The sequence below is a fragment of the Nicotiana attenuata genome, chromosome 2 (genome assembly GCF_001879085.1).
Source record: "Nicotiana attenuata strain UT chromosome 2, NIATTr2, whole genome shotgun sequence".
Taxonomy (NCBI): Eukaryota; Viridiplantae; Streptophyta; class Magnoliopsida; order Solanales; family Solanaceae; genus Nicotiana; species Nicotiana attenuata.
The window spans coordinates 19,717,936-19,737,894 of NC_031990.1; the positions used below are offsets into that span (position 1 = coordinate 19,717,936).

General features: G+C 38.0%; 3 protein-coding genes across 3 annotated transcripts; all 3 read left to right on the top strand.

The window, feature by feature from the left end:
• LOC109222862 lies at window positions 1,679-2,370 on the top strand. Its single transcript, XM_019387160.1, has 3 exons — window positions 1,679-1,973; window positions 2,132-2,218; window positions 2,302-2,370. The coding sequence occupies exons 1-3, from the start codon at window positions 1,736-1,738 to the stop codon at window positions 2,304-2,306; spliced, it is 330 nt and encodes a 109-aa protein (XP_019242705.1). The 5' UTR covers window positions 1,679-1,735; the 3' UTR covers window positions 2,307-2,370.
• On the top strand, window positions 4,600-5,226 carry LOC109217133. Its single transcript, XM_019381368.1, has one exon. The coding sequence runs from the start codon at window positions 4,600-4,602 to the stop codon at window positions 5,224-5,226; it is 627 nt and encodes a 208-aa protein (XP_019236913.1).
• LOC109217141 lies at window positions 5,594-6,082 on the top strand. Its single transcript, XM_019381374.1, has one exon. It carries the CDS (start codon window positions 5,594-5,596, stop codon window positions 6,080-6,082), a length of 489 nt encoding a protein of 162 aa, XP_019236919.1.

The window sequence follows — 19,959 nt, forward strand, 5'->3', positions numbered from 1 at the left end:
CGCCATCACGGTCTGGATGGTGTCCTTTTCAGTTTATGTGAACCTATATTTCCTTTTTGATCCGTTCCAAAAAAATGACCCCTTTCTAAATTTAGAAATAATTTATCTTAAACTTCCAGTTTTATCCTTAATGACAAGCTTTTATAGCCACACAAATACTCTGGAGCCCTTTTTGACTTGTTTAGGATTACAAATTCTAAAAGTCTTCATTATTTCTTAAACTTCGTGCGTAGTCAAACAGGTTCGCATAAATTGAAACGGAGGGAGTTCCTACTTATTAGAAGAGGGAACACAGGCACCTCTCCGTCAACGTGTGTGTTCCCTTGAATTTTCTAATTTGTCTTGGGGTATTCCTGTAATTTATTAATTTACAACTCAACCTTATAGTTGCTGACTCTTTCTGCCGTCGCCGAACACGTGGACTCCCAATTCGTCAAAGCTAAAAATTCATTCAACAGAACATGCTACAAGCATCCACTTCCAAGTTGAGCATCCATTGCCCCCAAAATCCAGCAGACCTCACTTGCTAATTCAACGAATTTAGAGAAGTTAGCCTTTTTGGATTCACATCTACCACAAAGGGCAGGTTTATTCCAATCACTCCAGCATTTTATTTTATTTATGCTTTCTGTTCTACTTTTTCTTCTTCTGCAAAAAGATCAGATCTTTGGGGTTTTGACTTGATTAGCAATCTTTTCTTCAGTTTAGTCTTAAGATCTGTTTCAGAAAGCTGAAAACAAACTGAGGTTGGGTTCTGATTTGTTATTTGTTTTTATTAATTTGTTTTCGATTTCTTATGTGAATTCTAAGTTGTCTTCATTTTTTTCCTGATATTCTACTTTCTTTAAATCTTTAAAAGATTTTGGCAGAATGGGAGTAAAATTAAAAATGGGACCCAAATAACAATTATAACAATTATAACAATAGAAATAACGAGATTGAATCCCTGACCGTTATAACGAGACCCAAAAAGGGGAAGAAGTGAAGTAGAAGAAGAGTAGCGGAAGTTGCCATTGCCAAATCCTCGATCCCCACGGACCCCTTCTCTCAAATCACATATAAGTACTATTTTTATAATTCTGCAGATTCAGATTTAGAAAAATAAATAAAGAAAATAAATAAATAAACGAATACAAAAGCAAAGTGTCATTCAGATTCAGATGGTATGATTTCAAGAACCATTCAACAATTCTCTTCCTTCAATCTTAGGTAATGAAAATCCTACAGTGTTTTCATAAAATAATTTTCTTAGTTTCTTTTATTTTGCATTACCGTTCTTTATTTATTGTATTTAGATTTTACAAGTTTTTGGATTAGTGAAATTGAGTATAATGTTATGTAGATTTTGGTTATGTTAATTAGTATGACTGTCATTGTAAAATACTTATCTGATCAAGTTTAAGCTATTTGGTGAGATTCATAGTTAATGTTTCTGTATAACTGTGGGCTAATTAGTGACACCATTGTTTAGGTTATAGATTTAGATGAATTGGTGATTTAGGAAGAGAAGAGTGATACAGTAATTCTTTTTTTATTTATAAAAAGGTTGGTCTTTAAAAGATTGAACCCCAACGGGTTATTACAACTCTATTATTTACCAGTAGAATGAACAATAAAATTTGTTACTTAGGGTCTGCTGACGCTTTTTTTGGTTTAAATGTTCTAAATGCAGTTATCTTGCGGTACCAAGCTTGTGAAAAAAAAATGTATCCCGGCCAAAGAAACAAACGGCCATATGCAGAACATACAAACTCTGACAAGAATGTCAGAAGACGTGATATGTATGGGCAAATATCGCCTGATAAAGGCAATGTTACTACAACGCTGCACCAAAGAACTTGAGCTGCAAAAATGGAATAGCTCCATAAGATCGACAGTTGATCCAGATGAAAGAGTAAGGTATCAATGTCACCCTATGATTCGAAAAGATAGTGCTCTTATCATAAGAGAGGCTTCTTCTATTGACGACGAAGGTTAGACTGAATTATTCCATTTTATATAAGTTATGTTAGTGTAGCAGCGGACATATAAATATTCATATTTTACTACGTAATTATTTTATAAGCAGAGCAGGATATCACGTGTTTACTTGAATATATTAAATGTAAAATGTGTTTCATATTTGTCGCAGTTGGCAGCAACCATGATGTTAATACTTCCTCAAGTTCTTTTGATAAAGGAAAAAATGCCACCCATGCGTTTTCTGTATTTGAAAGAGGTAAAGCTAGAATGTCTATAAACATTTTTATTAGTATGTCACGGCTTAGGTGTACATCTAAATTGTGACAATTTGTGTCCCAGGATGAACATCGCGTACATCTAAGGGACAACATAATGTCTTCGCTACTGCCACAAGCAAAGGTTAGTATTTCTTTTATGCTAGAGTAACACTATTTGTTAGTAGAATATTTTGCATCTCTTTATTTTTAACAATACTTATAACATATAGGTTGTACCTTGACCAAAGTAATCCATAAGAAAAATAATGACAAAGATGCGGATTGTGCACGATTAAAACCTGTTCCAAACTGTAAATTTTGCAATGCAAAAAGGTTTCAATATGAACCTTCTGGATTTTGTTGTGGCAGCGGGTCAGTTAAGTTAGTTTCATATGAGCTGCCTAATGAATTATCAGATTTGTATAAAGGCAACACTGAAGAAGCTAAGCACTTTCGAACCTACATTGGAACATACAACAATATCTTTGCCTTTACGTCACTTGGTGTAACCAACGATAAAGAATTGGCGAGGAGATATCATGGTATATATACGTTTCGAGTTCAGGGACAAATGTATCATTTTATACCTGATTTACTTCCTTCTGATAAAAAAGGAAAGAATATGCAGTTATACTTTTATGATAACAAAAATGAACTGGCTAACAGAATGGCTTGTTCAAGAAATGACAACGAATCAATTGTAAAGAAACTTATGCATGTGCTATCAATTAATCCATATTCCATTTTTTTTAAAATCCTTGACAAACATTCCGAAACTATGCGACTGCTATATCGCGCTTAAATGTGAATCAAAGTCAGATCAACGTGTATATAATCCACCAACTACAACAGAGGTGGCTGGAATATGGATACATGATAACGCTGCCGATATTGTTTCTACGCCTCATATTCGTATATACACACGTAGTGACAAGATTCAGTCAGTAAAATATTACTATGGATGTTATGACCCATTGCAATACCCGTTGTTATTTCCATACGGTCAAAACGGATGGCATTGTGGTATTAAAAAAATCACTCGAAGAGATCAACGTTATTGTAAACATGAAGAATTACCGAGTGTAAAGAACATGTGTTCCATTGATGGATTTCTTGATATGGAAGCTCAAACTATTGAAAAAGGAAAACGGAAAAGAGAGACAGTTTCTTGCCGTATGTACTATTGTTATAAATTTCAGATAAGAGAGGATGAAAAAAATGAAGTCCTACATTGTGCAAGATTATTTCAACAATTCATAGTAGATGTGTTCATAAAGCTAGAAACACAAAGATTAGATTTTTAATTTTTTAATCAAGATTTGTTTCGAATAGATGTGCTACAAGGACTTATTGATTTTTTATGATTTAGGGAAATAGAAGCTTCGAAGATTGGGAAGAAAACATTCCTCCATATTACTTTTATAGGAGGGCCAAGAGATATGCGTCGACGGTATATGGATGCTATTGCAATAGTGCAACGTTTTGAAAAACCTGATATTTTTTTTAACTATGACATGTAATCCGTCTTGGCCAGAAATAAAACAACACTTGTTATCAACGGATGAAACTCAAAATAGATCTGATTTAGTATCACGAGTATTCAAAGCAAAAGTAGAAGAATTAAAAGCAGATATCTTGAAAAGAAAAATCTTTGAAAAAGTTGCTGCTTTTATGTACACTATAGAATTTCAAAAACGTGGTCTCTGCATGCTCATTTTCTTATCATACTTAGTGATGAATACAAATTATTAACACCTGAGTCTTATGATAAGTTTGTTTGCGCTGAATTGCCTGATCGTAATACCAAAGAGCACCTTTATTCACGCGTGCTTCAGCATATGATGCACGGACCGTGTGGTGATTTATATCCTACAAATTCATGTATGGGAAAAAGGGGGCTTTGTAAATTTGATTATCCAAAAGATTTTGCTGAGCAAACATCAAAAGGTAAGAATTCATATCCAATTTATAGAAGACGAAACACAGGCGAAATTGTACATATAAGGGAACAATATCTGGACAATTCATGGGTTGTCCCATACAACCCTTACATACTTTGTAAGTTTGATTGTCATATGAATATTGAAGTTTGTTCTAATATTAAAGTTGTAAAATATATTTACAAATACATTTGCAAAGGACATGATAAAATTGCTTTTTCTATACATAACAATGAAGAAATAGATGAAATAAAAGAATATCGATCTGCTAGATGGGTAACACCCCTGAAGCGGCATGACGTTTATTTGGTTTTTCTATTAGTGAAATGACTCCGAGTGTTTATCATCTTCAATTACATTTAGAAGGGCAACAATTTATTTTCTTTAAAAGTAGTGAAACTGTTAATAGAATTTTAAATAATCCGATGATTAGAAAAATAATGTTGACTGAATTTTTTGCTATGAATGCAACTGATGAACATGCTATAGCTATGCAATTATTGTACAAGGAATTTCCGAAATATTTTGTATGGTCTCCAGGATATAGAACGTGGACATGTCGCCAAAAACGTAACGTAATCGGACGTGTTGTAACATATCACCCAACAGAAGGAGAGAGGTATTATCTCAGGTTATTATTGATGAACGTGAGAGGACCTAAATCATATGAAGATCTTCGCATCGTTAACGAGGTACCCTGTAGTACATTTAGAGAATCAGCAGAAAAAAGAGGATTATTATACTGTAACAACAGTTTAATTGAATGTATGTCGGAGGCTGTAAGCTATCAAATGCCATATTGCTTGAGACGTTTATTTGCGACATTGTTAGTATATTGCAATCCTGCTAATCCAAAAATATTATGGGAAATGTTTGAAGATTCAATGTCCGAAGACTTTAAACATTTCTCTGATTTTGAAGAAAAAGCTGTTCGGCACAAGGTTTTAAGCCATATCAATGATATCTTGTACTCTATGGGACACGATATAAATGAGTATAAACTTATTCTAGAGAAGATTAGACCTTCTGAAAGGATGCAAAGGATGTTCATTTTGAAAGAAATATAATTGTTAGTGAACAAGACTTGCTCTTACCGAAGAGATTGAATGTTCAACAATTACATGCATATAATACAATAATCAATAAAGTATTTTCTGGAAAACAAGGAGCTTTCTTCATCGACGGTCCTGGAGGAACAGGTAAAACCTTTTTATACCGTGCATTATTGGCAACTATCCGGTGTCAAGGATTTATAACTTTAGCAACTGCAACTTCTGGTGTGGCAGCTTCTATCCTTCCAGGAGGACGGACTGCTCACTCACGGTTCAAAATGCCTATTGATATAGATGATAATTTTTGCTGCAACATTAGTAAACAAAGTTCAGTCGCACGTTAATTAGAGATGCAAAATTAATTGTATGGGATGAGGCATCAATGGCAAAAAAGTATATGATTGAAGCTCTTGATGCACTTCTGAGAGATATTATGGATGCCGATACAATGTTCGATGGTAAAATTATTGTATTTGGAGGTGACTTTAGACAAACTCTACTAGTTGTTCGAAATGAAAAAAAAGATGATTTTATTCACGAAATCTTATTGTATTCTGAAATTTGGAATAAACATGAAAAATTGTACCTATCTGAAAATATGCGCGCAAGAACAGATCCTTCTTTTTGTGAATATTTACTCCGAATTGGAAATGGAACAGAAAGAACTAACTGTGAAGACAAAATAGAGATTCCTGATTCTTTTGTTATTCCTTTTACGACCGAAGAAGAATCCTTAGATGCATTGTTTAGTGTAACGTATCCTGATTTGCATGCATTTTCTCCTGATTTATCTATGATAACCTCTCGTATTATTTTAACAACGAAGAATGACTTTGTAAATGAACTAACACGAAATCTTATTGTATTCTGAAATTTGGAATAAACATGAAAAATTGTACCTATCTGAAAATATGCGTGCAAGAATAGATCCTTCTTTTTGTGAATATTTACTCCGAATTGGAAATGGAACAGAAAGAACTAACTGTGAAGACAAAATAGAGATTCCTGATTCCTTTGTTATTCCTTTTACGGCCGATGAAGAATCCTTAGATGCATTGTGTAGTGTAACGTATCCTGATTTGCATGCATTTTCTCCTGATTTATCTATGATAACCTCTCGTATTATTTTAACAACGAAGAATGACTTTGTAAATGAACTAAATAATATGTTAGTCACTAAATTTCCAGAAATATCTAAAACATTTGTTGCAGTAGATGAAACTATTGAACCGAACGATCAAAGTCAGTTTGAAGATTTTCTACATAGTTTAGATCCTCCCGATTTACCGCCTTATAAGTTAACTTTAAAAGAAAATTGTCCAGTTATACTATTACGAAATCTGAATCCTTGCGAAGGTTTATACAACGGCACACGGTTGACATGCTATCACTTTAAAACACATGTCATAAGTGCTAAAATTGAAAGTGGTGATTTCAAAAATACACATGTATTTATTCCGAGAATACCATTGTAAACATCACAAGATGAAAAAATACCTGTTCAGTTTATGCGAACACAATTTCCCCTACGATTGTGCTTTTTTATGACCATAAACAAAGCTCAAGGTCAAACATTAGACTTTGTTGGAATTTACTTACGTGAACCTGTTTTTTCTCATGGTCAACTTTACGTTGCTTTATCAAGAGCCAAAAGTTCAAACTGTGTTAAAATACTGATTCGACCATCAACAGCTGACAGTAATGATGATCATTCAACATATAATGTCGTTTACGACGAAATTATTCAGAAAGCTTTCTCGTAGGAAACTTAATGATCTTTTGCTCAACAATAAAAAAAACTATGTTTTTAACTCCGCCTTTGTTTCAGTGACACTACTGCACCACAGCCGGTCCCAAGCCCGAAAAAAAGAGGAGGATTTACTGTCTACCTATGCTTTGCAATTCTAAAATGCAGGATGATTAGTGAAGCAACATACATTGGATCTTCCAAAACCAATAAGGTATATCTGTTTCAAGGTTCTTCCGAGTTACTTTATTACAATTCTTTTCCCCATTCTATGCGCCTTTAGTCGTAGTTATTTCTTTTATGATTCTATATTTAGCCAACAAAAATTTTGAGCTGGACCAAATAGGTTGCGCGTGGGGCATCATCTCGCCAGCAAATCAATTATTTGGGCATGACGCATACATAACAACCATCAAACATGTTACAAGGTCTGTAGGTTCAATTATTATTTCCTGTTTCATATCTTGCATCAGAAATATTTAATGTGGATTATCTACAGCTCAAACGCGATATTGGTTGTTTTGAGTATTATGAATCGTTTATGTTTCTCTTCAAAATTCAGTGTTTGAATTTAAATCTACTAGATATGAAGATATCAATTTCATGTTAAAACTTGCTCTATACTTGTAATCATTTCCTTTCTGTTTTATAAATTAACTAGCTTTTTTTTTTGTGCTAATATTTTTTTTTTCCACCAAGTTTATTTTTTGCTATTTGAGGAATAATAATAAAGTGAAAGTGAAGAGTAATTAAGCGCTTACCCACCTTTTTTTTCCAGTATTCATATTTATTTTCCTTTTTTTTGCCAATCTACACTATAAAAATCAGTTGTATTTTTCCCATCTCTACTGAGTCAATGTTTGATACCTGCAAATGAAATCACTGGTCAATGTGAGGTGGGATAGAAATGTTCTCTGGAGGGGTTGCCATGGAAGAGGCACAATTCTGCCCAAATGGAAAAAACATTTACGCATTTCCAAAAAGTTCTTTTTGAATGAAGAATTGTAATTTTCCACTTTGATAATAATATCCTTTTACTAATTGGCTTCTTTCCTTTTCAAAGAATCCAATTTCCTGTGAAAGATGCTTATTTGTTTCTAACTAGCTCACAGGAATATTCAAAATGTTAAATAACAATTTACACTTCCAGCTTTTCTGGATTTATCTATGGGATGTTGGAGTACACGCTTTATGAAATGTTTGCCATGTGGATGTTGGAAGGATAAGCAAAAGCAAACCTGCTGAAGTGGTACTTTCTGTTTGCATTTTCTGTGTGTTAACCTTATTTAGCCCTCAATCTTATCTGTACGCATGATTGAGTGACCATTTTTGATTTATTCCTTGCAAATATATAATTTCTAACTAACTTCTGAGCTGTTCAGCTACGAGGTCGCATACTAAATCTTCCTAATTGAGACTTGTACTATCCAGATAAATTACGTTTTAAGGTTATTTGTACATCTTTGTTCATTTAAGTTGGCTCTTCTAAATTTTACTGCTTGCATTGTATCCGTACAGTTACCTCCTCATGAACCTTTGTTGGTACAAAGAGCTGTCAACCATTTTCTACTGGTTTAGTACTTCATAACAGCAGTAGTGTCGGACAAACTAGCTGAAACAATGCTTTTAATGACAGCAGACCAAGTATATGAAACTACCTTTGCCCAGGTGCATATACTGCCAACTCCAGAATTATTTTGCGTGACTCCAAATTAGTTTAGAGTCTTCACTTAACTCATTATGTAGAAAACTTATTCCCAACTTATTCCCACAGAAACAACTGTTACATGTTGAGCATATCAGAGAGCACTTGCTAAACAAGCTGTTCAAAATTCATTTACAAAAAATACTACATAGAACACCAGATAGACCACTTGGTACCTTTGTTATCATATCTTACAGGCAAAAACATACCGTGTTCGGCTCGGCACAGTCTTCAACATCAACTACTATTGGTGAGGTGTCACGATCCCAATCCAGGTCGTGATGGCGCCCAACACACTACTAGGCAAGTCCGACCAATTAACAACCTTAACCCAATTCATTATACAGTTCATTATTAGCTAACACAATTAAATTACCAAACCAACATAATAGAAGTCTGAAATAAGAGTTAAATGTGCGGAATTTCAAATGACAACACTACTACATAGCCTAATAGATCCGGTGTCACAAGTCTGAGCCTCTAATACAGGGTTATCAATCTAATACATGGCACTCTAGGGGAATACGAAATAAAAACAAAGGATAGAAGAGAGAGATCAGGGTTGCGGAAGCCATGCAGCTACCTCGATGCTCCCAGATATGCGCTGGTCAACAGAGAATCCTCACTCAGCCTCAGATGCACCTGGATCTTCACGCAAGGTGCAGGAGTAATGTGAGTACTCCGAACCAGTGAGTAATAAGTACAAATAAAGGCTGAGAATAAGAAATCATGGATAAACACATTGTAATCTATAATACGGCAGTTTAAACCAAGTAGCATGAAATCAATAAAACACTAAAGTAGAAACATGCAAAATCTACAACAGATAAGCAAATAAATGACAGCTAAATAAAGGAATGCAGCACATAGTACGATACTATCTAGTACCCGCTGCGGCGTGCAGCCCGATCCATTTATTTATCGTCGACGGCGCTCACTGGGGGTGTGCAGTCTCCGGGAGGGGCCCCTTACTGACCAAGCGCAATATCAAGCCATCTCGTGGCATCAGCTAGGCCCTCGGCCTGGTATCAATATCAATATAATACTGCTGCGGCGCGCAGCCCGATCCATACTCAGTCCAGAAATCACATAAGCCCCTCGGGCCATAATAAAATAGTAGTTCTCAGCCCAAAACATCATTAGAAATTTCATTTAAATTTCAAATCGGAGTAAAAGTGACCGAGTTTGTAAAACAGTATTAAACAATAGGACTGAGTTCAAGTAATATGTCAAAATAGTGAGAAAACAGTGATAGCAATCCTCGAAGGGTTCAAATAATTGGCATGAAGCCCAAATATGGCAATTAGTCAAATAAAATGATGATACCAAATAAGCTTCAATCAATTACGTGGTAAAAACATCAGTCGGGACGGACCAAATCCCAATCCCCAATAGTAAACGACCCCGGGCTCATCATCAAGCGTGTGTCTCACCTCAATATAGCACTACGATGTGCAAATCCGGGGTTTCAAACCCTCAGGACATCATTTACATTCATTACTCACCTCAAACCAGCCAAAATTCTAGCTCGCTATGCACTTGCCTCTCAAATCGGCTTCCTCGCACATCGAATTTGACCAAAACCACAATGAATACGTCACAATAGGCTAAGGGAACAAAACCCAAGCGAAAACAATCGAAAAATATCAAAAATCCCGAAATTAGCAAAATCCGAGCCCCGGGCCAACTTCTAGAAAATCAAAAATTTTCACGTCAACGGGTTCCTTATCTCGCCACGAGTCTATGCATATAAAGAACACCAAAATCGGAGTCCAAATGACCCCTCAAATCCCAATTTAAAATCTCAAAATCCCAAGCCCTAGTTCTTCCATCTTTAGCTAAATTTTCATGAATTTCTAGGTTGATTCCACAGTAAAATCACGTTTTTGGTTCATAAAACTTACCTCCAATCGATCCTCTTCGAATCCCTCTTCAGTTTCTCCCAAAGATCTCTCAAAGTGTTCAACAATGGAGGAAAAATGACTTAACCTCGCGGAATAAAATGTTTAAAACTTTCTGCCCAGCTACAGGGCTTTCTTCTATGCGATCGCGAAGACCAAAAATCTTCTGCAATGACTGCTGCATTTTCTGCAATTCCTCCAAGTCTCAAAACCTCCCGATGGCCATCCGAAATCACCCCGAGGCCCCCGGGACCTCAACCAAAAACACCAACGCGTCCTAAAACATCATTCGAACTTGCTCCAACCATCAAAACACCTCAAACAACACCAAAACCATCAAATTACATCGAATTCAAGCCTAAGTTCTTCTAAAACTTCCGAAACACGAATTTGATCAAAAACCCAACCAAATCATCTCCGAATGACCTGAAATTTTACACACACATCCCAAATCACACAACGAAGCTACAGCAGCTCTTGGAATTCTATTCCGACCCTCGGATCAAAATCTCACCTATCAACCGGAATTCGCCAAAATACTAACTTAGCCAATTCAAGCCTAATTCTACACCGGGCCTCCAAAACCACTTACGGTCACACTCCTAAGTCACAAATCATCCCTCGAAGCTAAGGGAATCATCGAAAATCACATCCGAGCCCTCTAACGCATAAGTCAACATCCGGTTGACTTTTTCAAACTAAGCCTTCCTTAAAGAGACTAAGTGCCTGCCTCATTTCTTACCAAATTCACTCCAGACTCAACCCACTCAACTCAACCACATAAGACACGGATAACGAAGCATAAAGAAGTAGGAATGGGGGAAACGGGGCGGTAACTCATGAGACGACGGGTCGGGTCGTCACATCCTCGCCAACTTAAACAAACGCTCATCCTCGAGCGAGTCAAGAAACATACCTGAAGCCTCAAATAGGTGAGGACACCTGCTCCGCATCTCCCGCTCGGTCTCCTAGGTAGCCTCCTCCACGGGCTGACCTCTCCACTGCACCTTCACTGAAGCTATATCCTTCGACCTTAACTTTCGAACCTGACGACCCAAAATAGCTACTGGCTCCACATCAAAGGTCAAATCATCATCCAATTAAACCGTGCTGATGTCCAAAACATGAGACGGGTCTCCAACATACTTTCGGAGCATAGAAACATGAAATACCGGGTGCACACTCGACAATCTAGGTGGCAAAGAAAGCATATAGGCCACCTCCCCAATCCTCCGAAGCACCTCAAAAGGTCCAATGAACTGCGGACTCAACTTCCCTTTCTTTCCAAATCTCATAACACTCTTCATGGGCGAAACCTTCACCAATACCTTCTTACCAACCATGTAGGATACATCTCGAACCTTCCGGTCGGCATAACTTTTCTGACGCGACTGCGCTGTACGAAGTCTCTCCTGAATCACCCTCACCTTCTCTAAGGCATCCTGAACCAAATCTGTCCCCAATAGCCTAGCCTCGCCGGGCTCGAACCAACCAACTGGAGATCTACATCGCCTCCCATACAAGGCCTCATACGGTTCCATCTGAATGCTGGACTGATAGCTATTGTTGTAGGCAAACTCTGCAAGTGGCAAAAACTCATCCCATGAAACTCCAAATCAATGACACAAGCACGCAACATGTCCTCCAATATCTAAATGGTACGCTCGGACTGTCCGTCCGTCTGAGGATGAAACGTTGCGCTCAACTCCACCTGAGTACCCAACTCTCTCTGCACGGCTCTCCAAAACTGCAAAGTAAACTGAGAACCTCTATCTGAGATGATAGAAACCAGAACACCATGCAACCGAACAATCTCCCGAATATAAATCCTTGCTAGCCGCTCTAAAGAATAGGTAGTACACACAGGAATGAAGTGCGCGGACTTGGTCAGCCGATCAACAATCACCTAAATAGCATCAAATTTCTTCAAGGTCCGAGGAAGTCCAACAACAAAGTCCATAGTAATCCTCTCCCACTTCCACTCGGGAATATCTATCTGCTGAAGCAAGCCACCAGGTCTCTGATGCTCATATTTCACCTGTTGACAATTGAGACACCGAGCCCCGAATCCCACAATATCTTTCTTCATTCTCCTCTGCCAGTAGTGCTGCCTCAAATCTTGATACATCTTCGCGGCACCGGGATGAATAGAAAACCGCGAGCTATGGGCCTCCTCCAGAATCAACTCTCTAAGCCCATCCTCATTGGGCACACAGATCCGGCCCTGCATCCTTAACACACCATCATCACCAATGGTCACATCTCTGGCATCGCCATGCTGAACTCTGTCCTTAAGGACAAGCAAATGCGGATCATCATACTGGCGCTCTCTGATGCGATCATATAAGGAAGATCGAGAAACCACGCAAGCTAACACCCGGCTGGGCTCCGAAATATCTAATCTCACAAGCCGATTGGAATGTACGCCAAGCTCCCCATACTCACTGCCTTTCGGCTCAAAGCATCAGCCACTACATTGGCCTTTCCCGGATGATACAAAATGGTAATATCATAATCCTTTAACAACTCTAGCCATCTCCGCTGCCTCAAATTAAGGTCCTTTTGCTTGAACAAATGCTAAAGACTGCGATGATTAGTGAATACCTCACAAGATACGCCATACAAGTAGTGCCTCCAAATCTTCAAAGCATGAACTATAGCAGCCAACTCCAAATCATGAACAGTGGAGTTCTTCTCATGGGGCTTCAACTGACGAGAAGCAGATGCAATCACTCTATCCTCCTGCATCAATACACAACCAATCCCAACTCTCGAAGCATCATAATATACGGTATATGAACCTGAAGCTGATGGCAAAACCAATATTGGAGCTGTGGTCAAAGCTGTCTTGAGCTTCTGAAAGCTCTCCTCACACTCGTCCGACCATACAAATGCAGCACCCTTTTGAGCCAACCTGGCCAAGGGTGATGCAATGGATGAAAATCCCTGAACAAATCGGCGATAATAGCCTGCCAACCCAAGAAAGCTACGAATCTCTGTGGCTGAGGACGGTCTAGGCCAACTCTGAACCGCCTCTATCTTCTTTGGATCAACTTGAATACCCTCACTGGACACCACGTGTCCCAAGAAAGCCACTGAACTGAGCCAAAACTCACACTTGGAGAACTTTGCATAAAGCTTCTCTTCCCTCAATCTCTGCAATGCAACTCGTAAATGTTCCGCGTGCTCTTCCTGACTACGTGTGTACACCAGAATGTCATCAATGAAAACAATAACGAACGAATCCAGATAAGGCAGAAATACACTTTTCATCAAATGCATGAACGCTGCCGGGGAATTGGTCAGCCCGAAAGACATGACAAGAAACTCATAGTGACCATATCTAGTCCTGAAAGCAGTCTTAAGAATATCCGAATCCCTGCTCTTCAACTGGTGATAACCCGAACGGAGATCAATCTTGGAAAACACCCTCTCTCCCTAAAGCTGGTCGAACAAATTATCAATGCGAGGCAGGGGATACTTGTTCTTAATTGTTACCTTGTTCAATTGCCTATAATCGATGCAAATTCTCATTGTTCCATCCTTCTTCTTCACAAACAGAACTGGCTCACCCCACGGTGACACACTAGGCCGAATGAATCCCTTATCTAGGAGTTCCTGAAGTTACTCTTTCAATTCTTTCAACTTCGGTGGTGCCATACGATATGGCGGAATAGAGATGGGCTGAGTGCCCGGCACCAGGTGGAACAACACTAAGATAAAACGTGTGCTCGTGGACCCGGGCAGTTCGGCCAACATAATAAGATCAGAGGTAGTACGACAACTGGGGCTGCTCGATCGAGTCACTCCCATCTCTGGAGTCCTCCACGGCTTTAACATGATCGGCGAGGTAATGAAAGGAGAGATCACCCTCTCGATCAACACGTCTGGTGCAGTTCAAAACAATAAATTCCAAGTCATCGATGGCAACATAAGGTACAATGAATTGCTCGTCAGGCCTTGGATACACAACATGAGAGCAGTACCGTCAACCCTACACCAGATGATAAAATTTCCCACAAAGGACGGTGTAACGACCATATATGAAGAACAGCGGGCGGCGAAAGAAATGTTCGCGGTTTGTCACGAGGTGCAGATTCCCACAAACCTGATTTCGGACGAGCCTAGGAATGGGCAGGCCCCCGAGGACGACGAAGAAGATTCTCCACCCCTCGAATTTTTGTCGCCCCCGAAGAATCGGACGCAACTAAGTCAACATTCGAAGAACTGGAGCAGACCATTTTGATCGAACACCTCCCAGACCGCAAGGTATATCTGGGAACGGGGCTAACCCCGAACTCAGAAAGGGTTCATTCAATTTCTTATTAACAATATTGACTGTTTCGCTTGGTCCCACTTAGATATGACATGAATTTCGCCAGAAGCAAGATTGATGCAATTAGTGAAAAGCGAGATTTTTAAAAGAATCACAATCTAAGCATATTCATAAATGAAAGAGCGGTGTCCTAGGTTTGTTTATAATATGGATCACATCAATGCAATACCCAGTATGACACTCCTAAAAGAGGGGCTACGCGTGGTATTGATGCATCGGTCATCATATCCATATCTACCTTTTTCCGCCCCGTGAAGGTAAGTAAGGCGAGGGTTGGTCTCAACCCTTATTGCACGCTGTAACCCATCCCTTCTTGTCAGTTCCGGCGGAATTTAGGACTCCTATCCTACAAGAAGGAGGTTCTAGGCAGACCCTCATGTTTAAAGGAAAAATACTAAGGCGACATACAATAACAAGTAGGACTTCAATTAAGGGGAGCATGGAAGATAAACGAAAGGCTCAAATACTCCTCCACAGGTAATGCACATAGACAACATGACTCATACACAATTAGGTCCACATTCAGATCCAAACAGGGTTTTAAAAGTGATAACATTGAATCAGATTTACCACATGACTCAGAAAAGAAGTCCGAATCAGGTTTGCCTACTGATTTTGGGCCTGTTAATTGTTGTGCAATACACAAAGAGACAGTTTCCAGTTTTATAAGAGATTGGATACCTAAGGCTTGCCTAAGCATTTACCAGAACCATTTAGAAGTTCAGAAGTCAGTTTTGCCTAGAAGCATGTTGTTCTAGGTGTTATAAAATGCAAGGATTGTTACCTGTTTATCTTAAACCGGATAATCTAATGTGAAGCTATTTTTTTACCTCTTTTATAATCATCAGTTTACACTAAGTGTGAATGCAAGTACGAATGAGATCCTAAAACATGGTATCTAAGATGCATGTATAAAGCTCATGATGGTTTGTATGCAGCATTTCCTAAAGCAGAATTTCTAAATGCAGAAAAGGATTGCAGAATTTCCTAAAGCAGGATTTCTAGATGCAGAAAAGGTTATAACATTATAGAGCATGTTGTCAAGTATGCAAGAGTATCAATCTTTGTCTTAATAACCCTTTATCCTAAAGCAGGATTTCTAGATGTACATGGCAGCGCATAACATAATAGTAAAGTGCTAATCATTAGCAGATTTCAACACATGATGTTGTGAGGGTGCACATGCGGAAACAATAAACATGGGATCTTAAGAGCATGATTTCTGCATGTATGAACCCTAAGCATGGTTTCTATTGCGCAATTAGGAACATAAACCTAATAACATGTTTTCTACCCTTAAGAACTATATCATGCATATTTACCCCCTCCCTTTTCACTAGCCGACCCCAGTACTTGTTTACAACAAGTTATTACAAACCAACATTGAAATGAATTACATAAGTATCAATGAAAAATAAAAAGTTACACTATAGGAGGCCTAATCGGGACTTCCTCCCTGAGATATGTAATAAATAACTTCAAGTGCCAAGATTTGTTCCATAGTATTTCTCATATCCGGGTGTGTCAGAGTTCCCTAAGGATCTCAAGGGATCCCGGGCAGTGCTCACACCCAGATTTCATAGCCAAGATAAAGTAAGTGTAGTGTGGAAAGGCAAACTTTTATGTGTCCAAGTTCAGAGGGATCTCCACTGTCCCAAGGCAAGGCTCACACAAAATGGGCAGAACCTAGTAGTCTAAGAGTATATGTGAGAGTGCTTGACATAGATTTAAAAGAGTTGAGTTAGAAACATTTTTGAAAGGGGAAGGGGATAGGAGCAACAACAACTTGAAACAAGCCAGCACACATAGAACAAGTTAAAAGAATAGTACAGTTTCAGAAGTTACAAGCAGGGAAGTAGGGGTTAGGGACATAGAGGGCTCAAATCAGAAACACCTAAACACGGGTGAGAGGAGGTGCATATATAGACTAGCAAGTACAAAAAAACAAGTAGGGACTGATTGGTCTCCAAAACACAAACAATTACTTCAAAGAGTTAACAAGAGAATCATGCTTGAAATTAGAATAGTAACAAGACATAGGGACAGGGTATGGGAGTAGTCATGCAGGGGTCTATTACACATAATTAGTCATGACTTGGTGTTAACCAAGTACCTTAGGAGACATACTAGTTGAGGGACATAAACAGGCACTCAAGTAGACATGCTGATTACATTTGAACAAGAGAGGGCAAAACTTAAGCATGCTGAGTAAAGCAGTAGACAAGAAGTGCAATTAAACAACATGAGTCATTAAGTCAGTGCAGAAAGAGACAGGGATTGACAAACAATGGAGCACATAGAGTTGAGTTTCAGAATTGAACTAGGAACATACTAGTTAAGGAAGCAAAGTGCAGAAAAAGTAAAGCAAGTAGAGTTCCATAGTCTAGCCTTGGCTTTCAGCCGATTAGACAAACAATAGCACAAGTAGTAGAAAAAGAAGAGAGAGTTTTGAGTGTGTATGTGTGTGTTCTGAACTTATTGTTCATGTCTAAGACTGTAGAAGAGAGTCATTTATATAGTGGTTTGAAAACTAGTTCAAATAAGGCAAGAATCAATTCTTCAGTAATTATGGAACTCAGCATAAAAAAATTGGTTCAAGTCTCCCTTTGATTAACGGAGTCAGTGTGAATGGTATAAAGCCAGGTGACAAGTAAGGAAAGAAATCATACACGGCTGGAGTATAACAAGTAAGGAAAGATTCCAAAAAATAGTACCAGTATAGAACAGGTAATTAAGGCTAGGTTCAGAAGGTTTTCAAACTAAGGAGACAATCAGTAGCAATGCAGACAAGGCAAGGAGAATTAATTAATGTAAGCAACTAATCAAATCAAGTGGAAAGGTAGGGGTCGAGATTCAGTAGCATAGAGTAGGACCAAATTCATAAAGCCCTGATTAAGGACACATCTTAGTAGAAAAATAAGTATCATAGCAAAATTGGGTAAGGAAATCAATCAGCTTAACAAACGGGCAAAGGTTTTTTTAAGGTTTTTTGAAAGAAAATTTTCAATCACCATAGATTAAGGAAACCAGACTTGATCAAAAGGGAGTCATGACTCTATACTTTAAACATATAAATAGAGAAAGTCCATAGATGTAGCAAAAAAAAAATATTTGAAGCATAGTCACAGAAAGAAGCAAAAGATGAACAAATAAAGTGAACATAATCATGCAAAAGCGACATAAGTAGGCTAAGGATTCAGGAAAACATATTCGAAGTAGGGTAATCTCAGGACTCAAGTAAACAGGCTAACATACAGAAATGGAGTAAAGAAAGCATGCTAACAGTCAGAGAGGCAAAGTAAGAAAAATTACAGAAACAATGTAAAGAGAATCTTAAAAGAAATGGCTTTTAACAGAGTCAAGTTAAAAGCAGTAAGAGCACAAAATCGATCAAAACAAACAAGGGAAAGGGTTTAATCATAACGAAATCAGTTAGAACATGCGTAAAAGAACTCCGAGAAACCCTAGTTTTAGAAAAGAATGACTAAAATCGAAATAATCAGTTAAAAACAGGAGATTTTATAGGAAAAAGCTTGATAATACTTGAATCATCTCAGATCTAGAATGATCTGAGAAGAATCGAACAACAGTGACTTTAGGGTTTCGAAAAATAGTAAAGATGAAGAAAAATCGGTTAAAACTCATGGATACACCTAGATCTAAGACAAATCTAAAGAAAAGTGAAAAATCTCAAGAGCTAAGGTTTCAGAAAACCTTGAGAAGATGAGAAAACTTTAGAACGTTACCGGTTATAGCGGGAAAAGTCATGGATTCTACTCGAACAGCCATAGATGGCCAAAAAATGGCATGAAAGACCATGAATAGACTCTTGGAGAGTTTTGAACAAGGTTTGGACTAGATCTCTTCGAGATCCTTCCATGAAATCACAAAAACAAGCAACCAGGAGACGTAGGAGACAAGTATATGTCTCAAACAACCCTGGGAACCCATGAATCGAGTGAGGATCGAAGGGATTAGGTAGGTTTTAGGTGGCGGCGGCTAGGGTTAGGTTTAGTTCTCAGAGAGAATCGGAGGGGAAGGGATTCAATGGCAGCTCAAATGAAAAATGGGGTAGGGTTTTGGGGGGTCGTTGGGTTAAAAAAGGTAAGAACAAGGTGGACCATTGATCTGGGAGATGAGGTTCCGGGTTCGGGCATGGGTTAAAAGGCGTGGGTCGAGTTTTGATTATAGAATTGGGCTGGAAATTGGCGCCCTGATTTGACTATAATTGAAAGCCCCTTTTGGCTATAATTTAAATAGCCACTTTTTCACTTTTTAATTTATAAAAATAGTAAATAGTTTCTGGAAAAAAATAATTTAAGGTTCTAAAATGATTTAGAATATATAATTAGTTATCTAAAAATACAGGATCCAATTTTATGCGTATAAAATATAATTAAATCTTAAAAAGGCTAATATTATAATTATGTGCAATTTAACTTTAAAAATACTAAATGTAATTATAAAAATATATAAAAATTACCTTAGCCATATTTTGGTATAAATATAGAAATCCAATAGATGAATTATCAAAACAATAGTTTTGGAAATAATTATTGGGGAATTTATGGATAAAAAGAAAAAAATATCAATTTGACACCCTTAAAATTATGGGAAAAATAAATAAAACCTTGGGCATGCTTATATATGCATGTATATGCTATTTTGAAGGTATTTTGCATATTTAAAATATATAGGGAAAAATTGGGTATCAACAGCTACCCATCTTTGCCCAGGAAGGATGAAAGAGTTTTCGGGTAAAGAAACGATGGCCAATTTTAACCGAGCAAAACGATTTGGGATGATTTAGGCCGCACCCTGGCTTCTGAGCTGCCTACATATCCCTGGTTCAGCATGAATCAGGCCATGTGTAGTTCAGGATCCATCGGCGGCGTGTACCGATGAAGTTATTTCAAGAACAGACGCAACATCTAGGGCTGGGTGAGTGAACAATTTATGGGAATGGTTAGGTTTGATATGGCTGAAGGAACTGGAGCGGGATCGCCCCTGCTGGGATAGCTGTTGTTCGTCGGTTTACCTGCAAATAAGCAATACAAGC

Bases quoted from the DNA above. Each gene is read 5' to 3' on its own strand.
- LOC109222862 (XM_019387160.1), top strand. From the start codon at position 1,736: ATGCAGAACATACAAACTCTGACAAGAATGTCAGAAGACGTGATATGT. The intron at 1,974-2,131 runs GTTAGACTGAAT...TATTTGTCGCAG, and splicing joins TTCTTCTATTGACGACGAAG to TTGGCAGCAACCATGATGTT.
- LOC109217133 (XM_019381368.1), top strand. From the start codon at position 4,600: ATGTTGACTGAATTTTTTGCTATGAATGCAACTGATGAACATGCTATA.
- LOC109217141 (XM_019381374.1), top strand. From the start codon at position 5,594: ATGGCAAAAAAGTATATGATTGAAGCTCTTGATGCACTTCTGAGAGAT.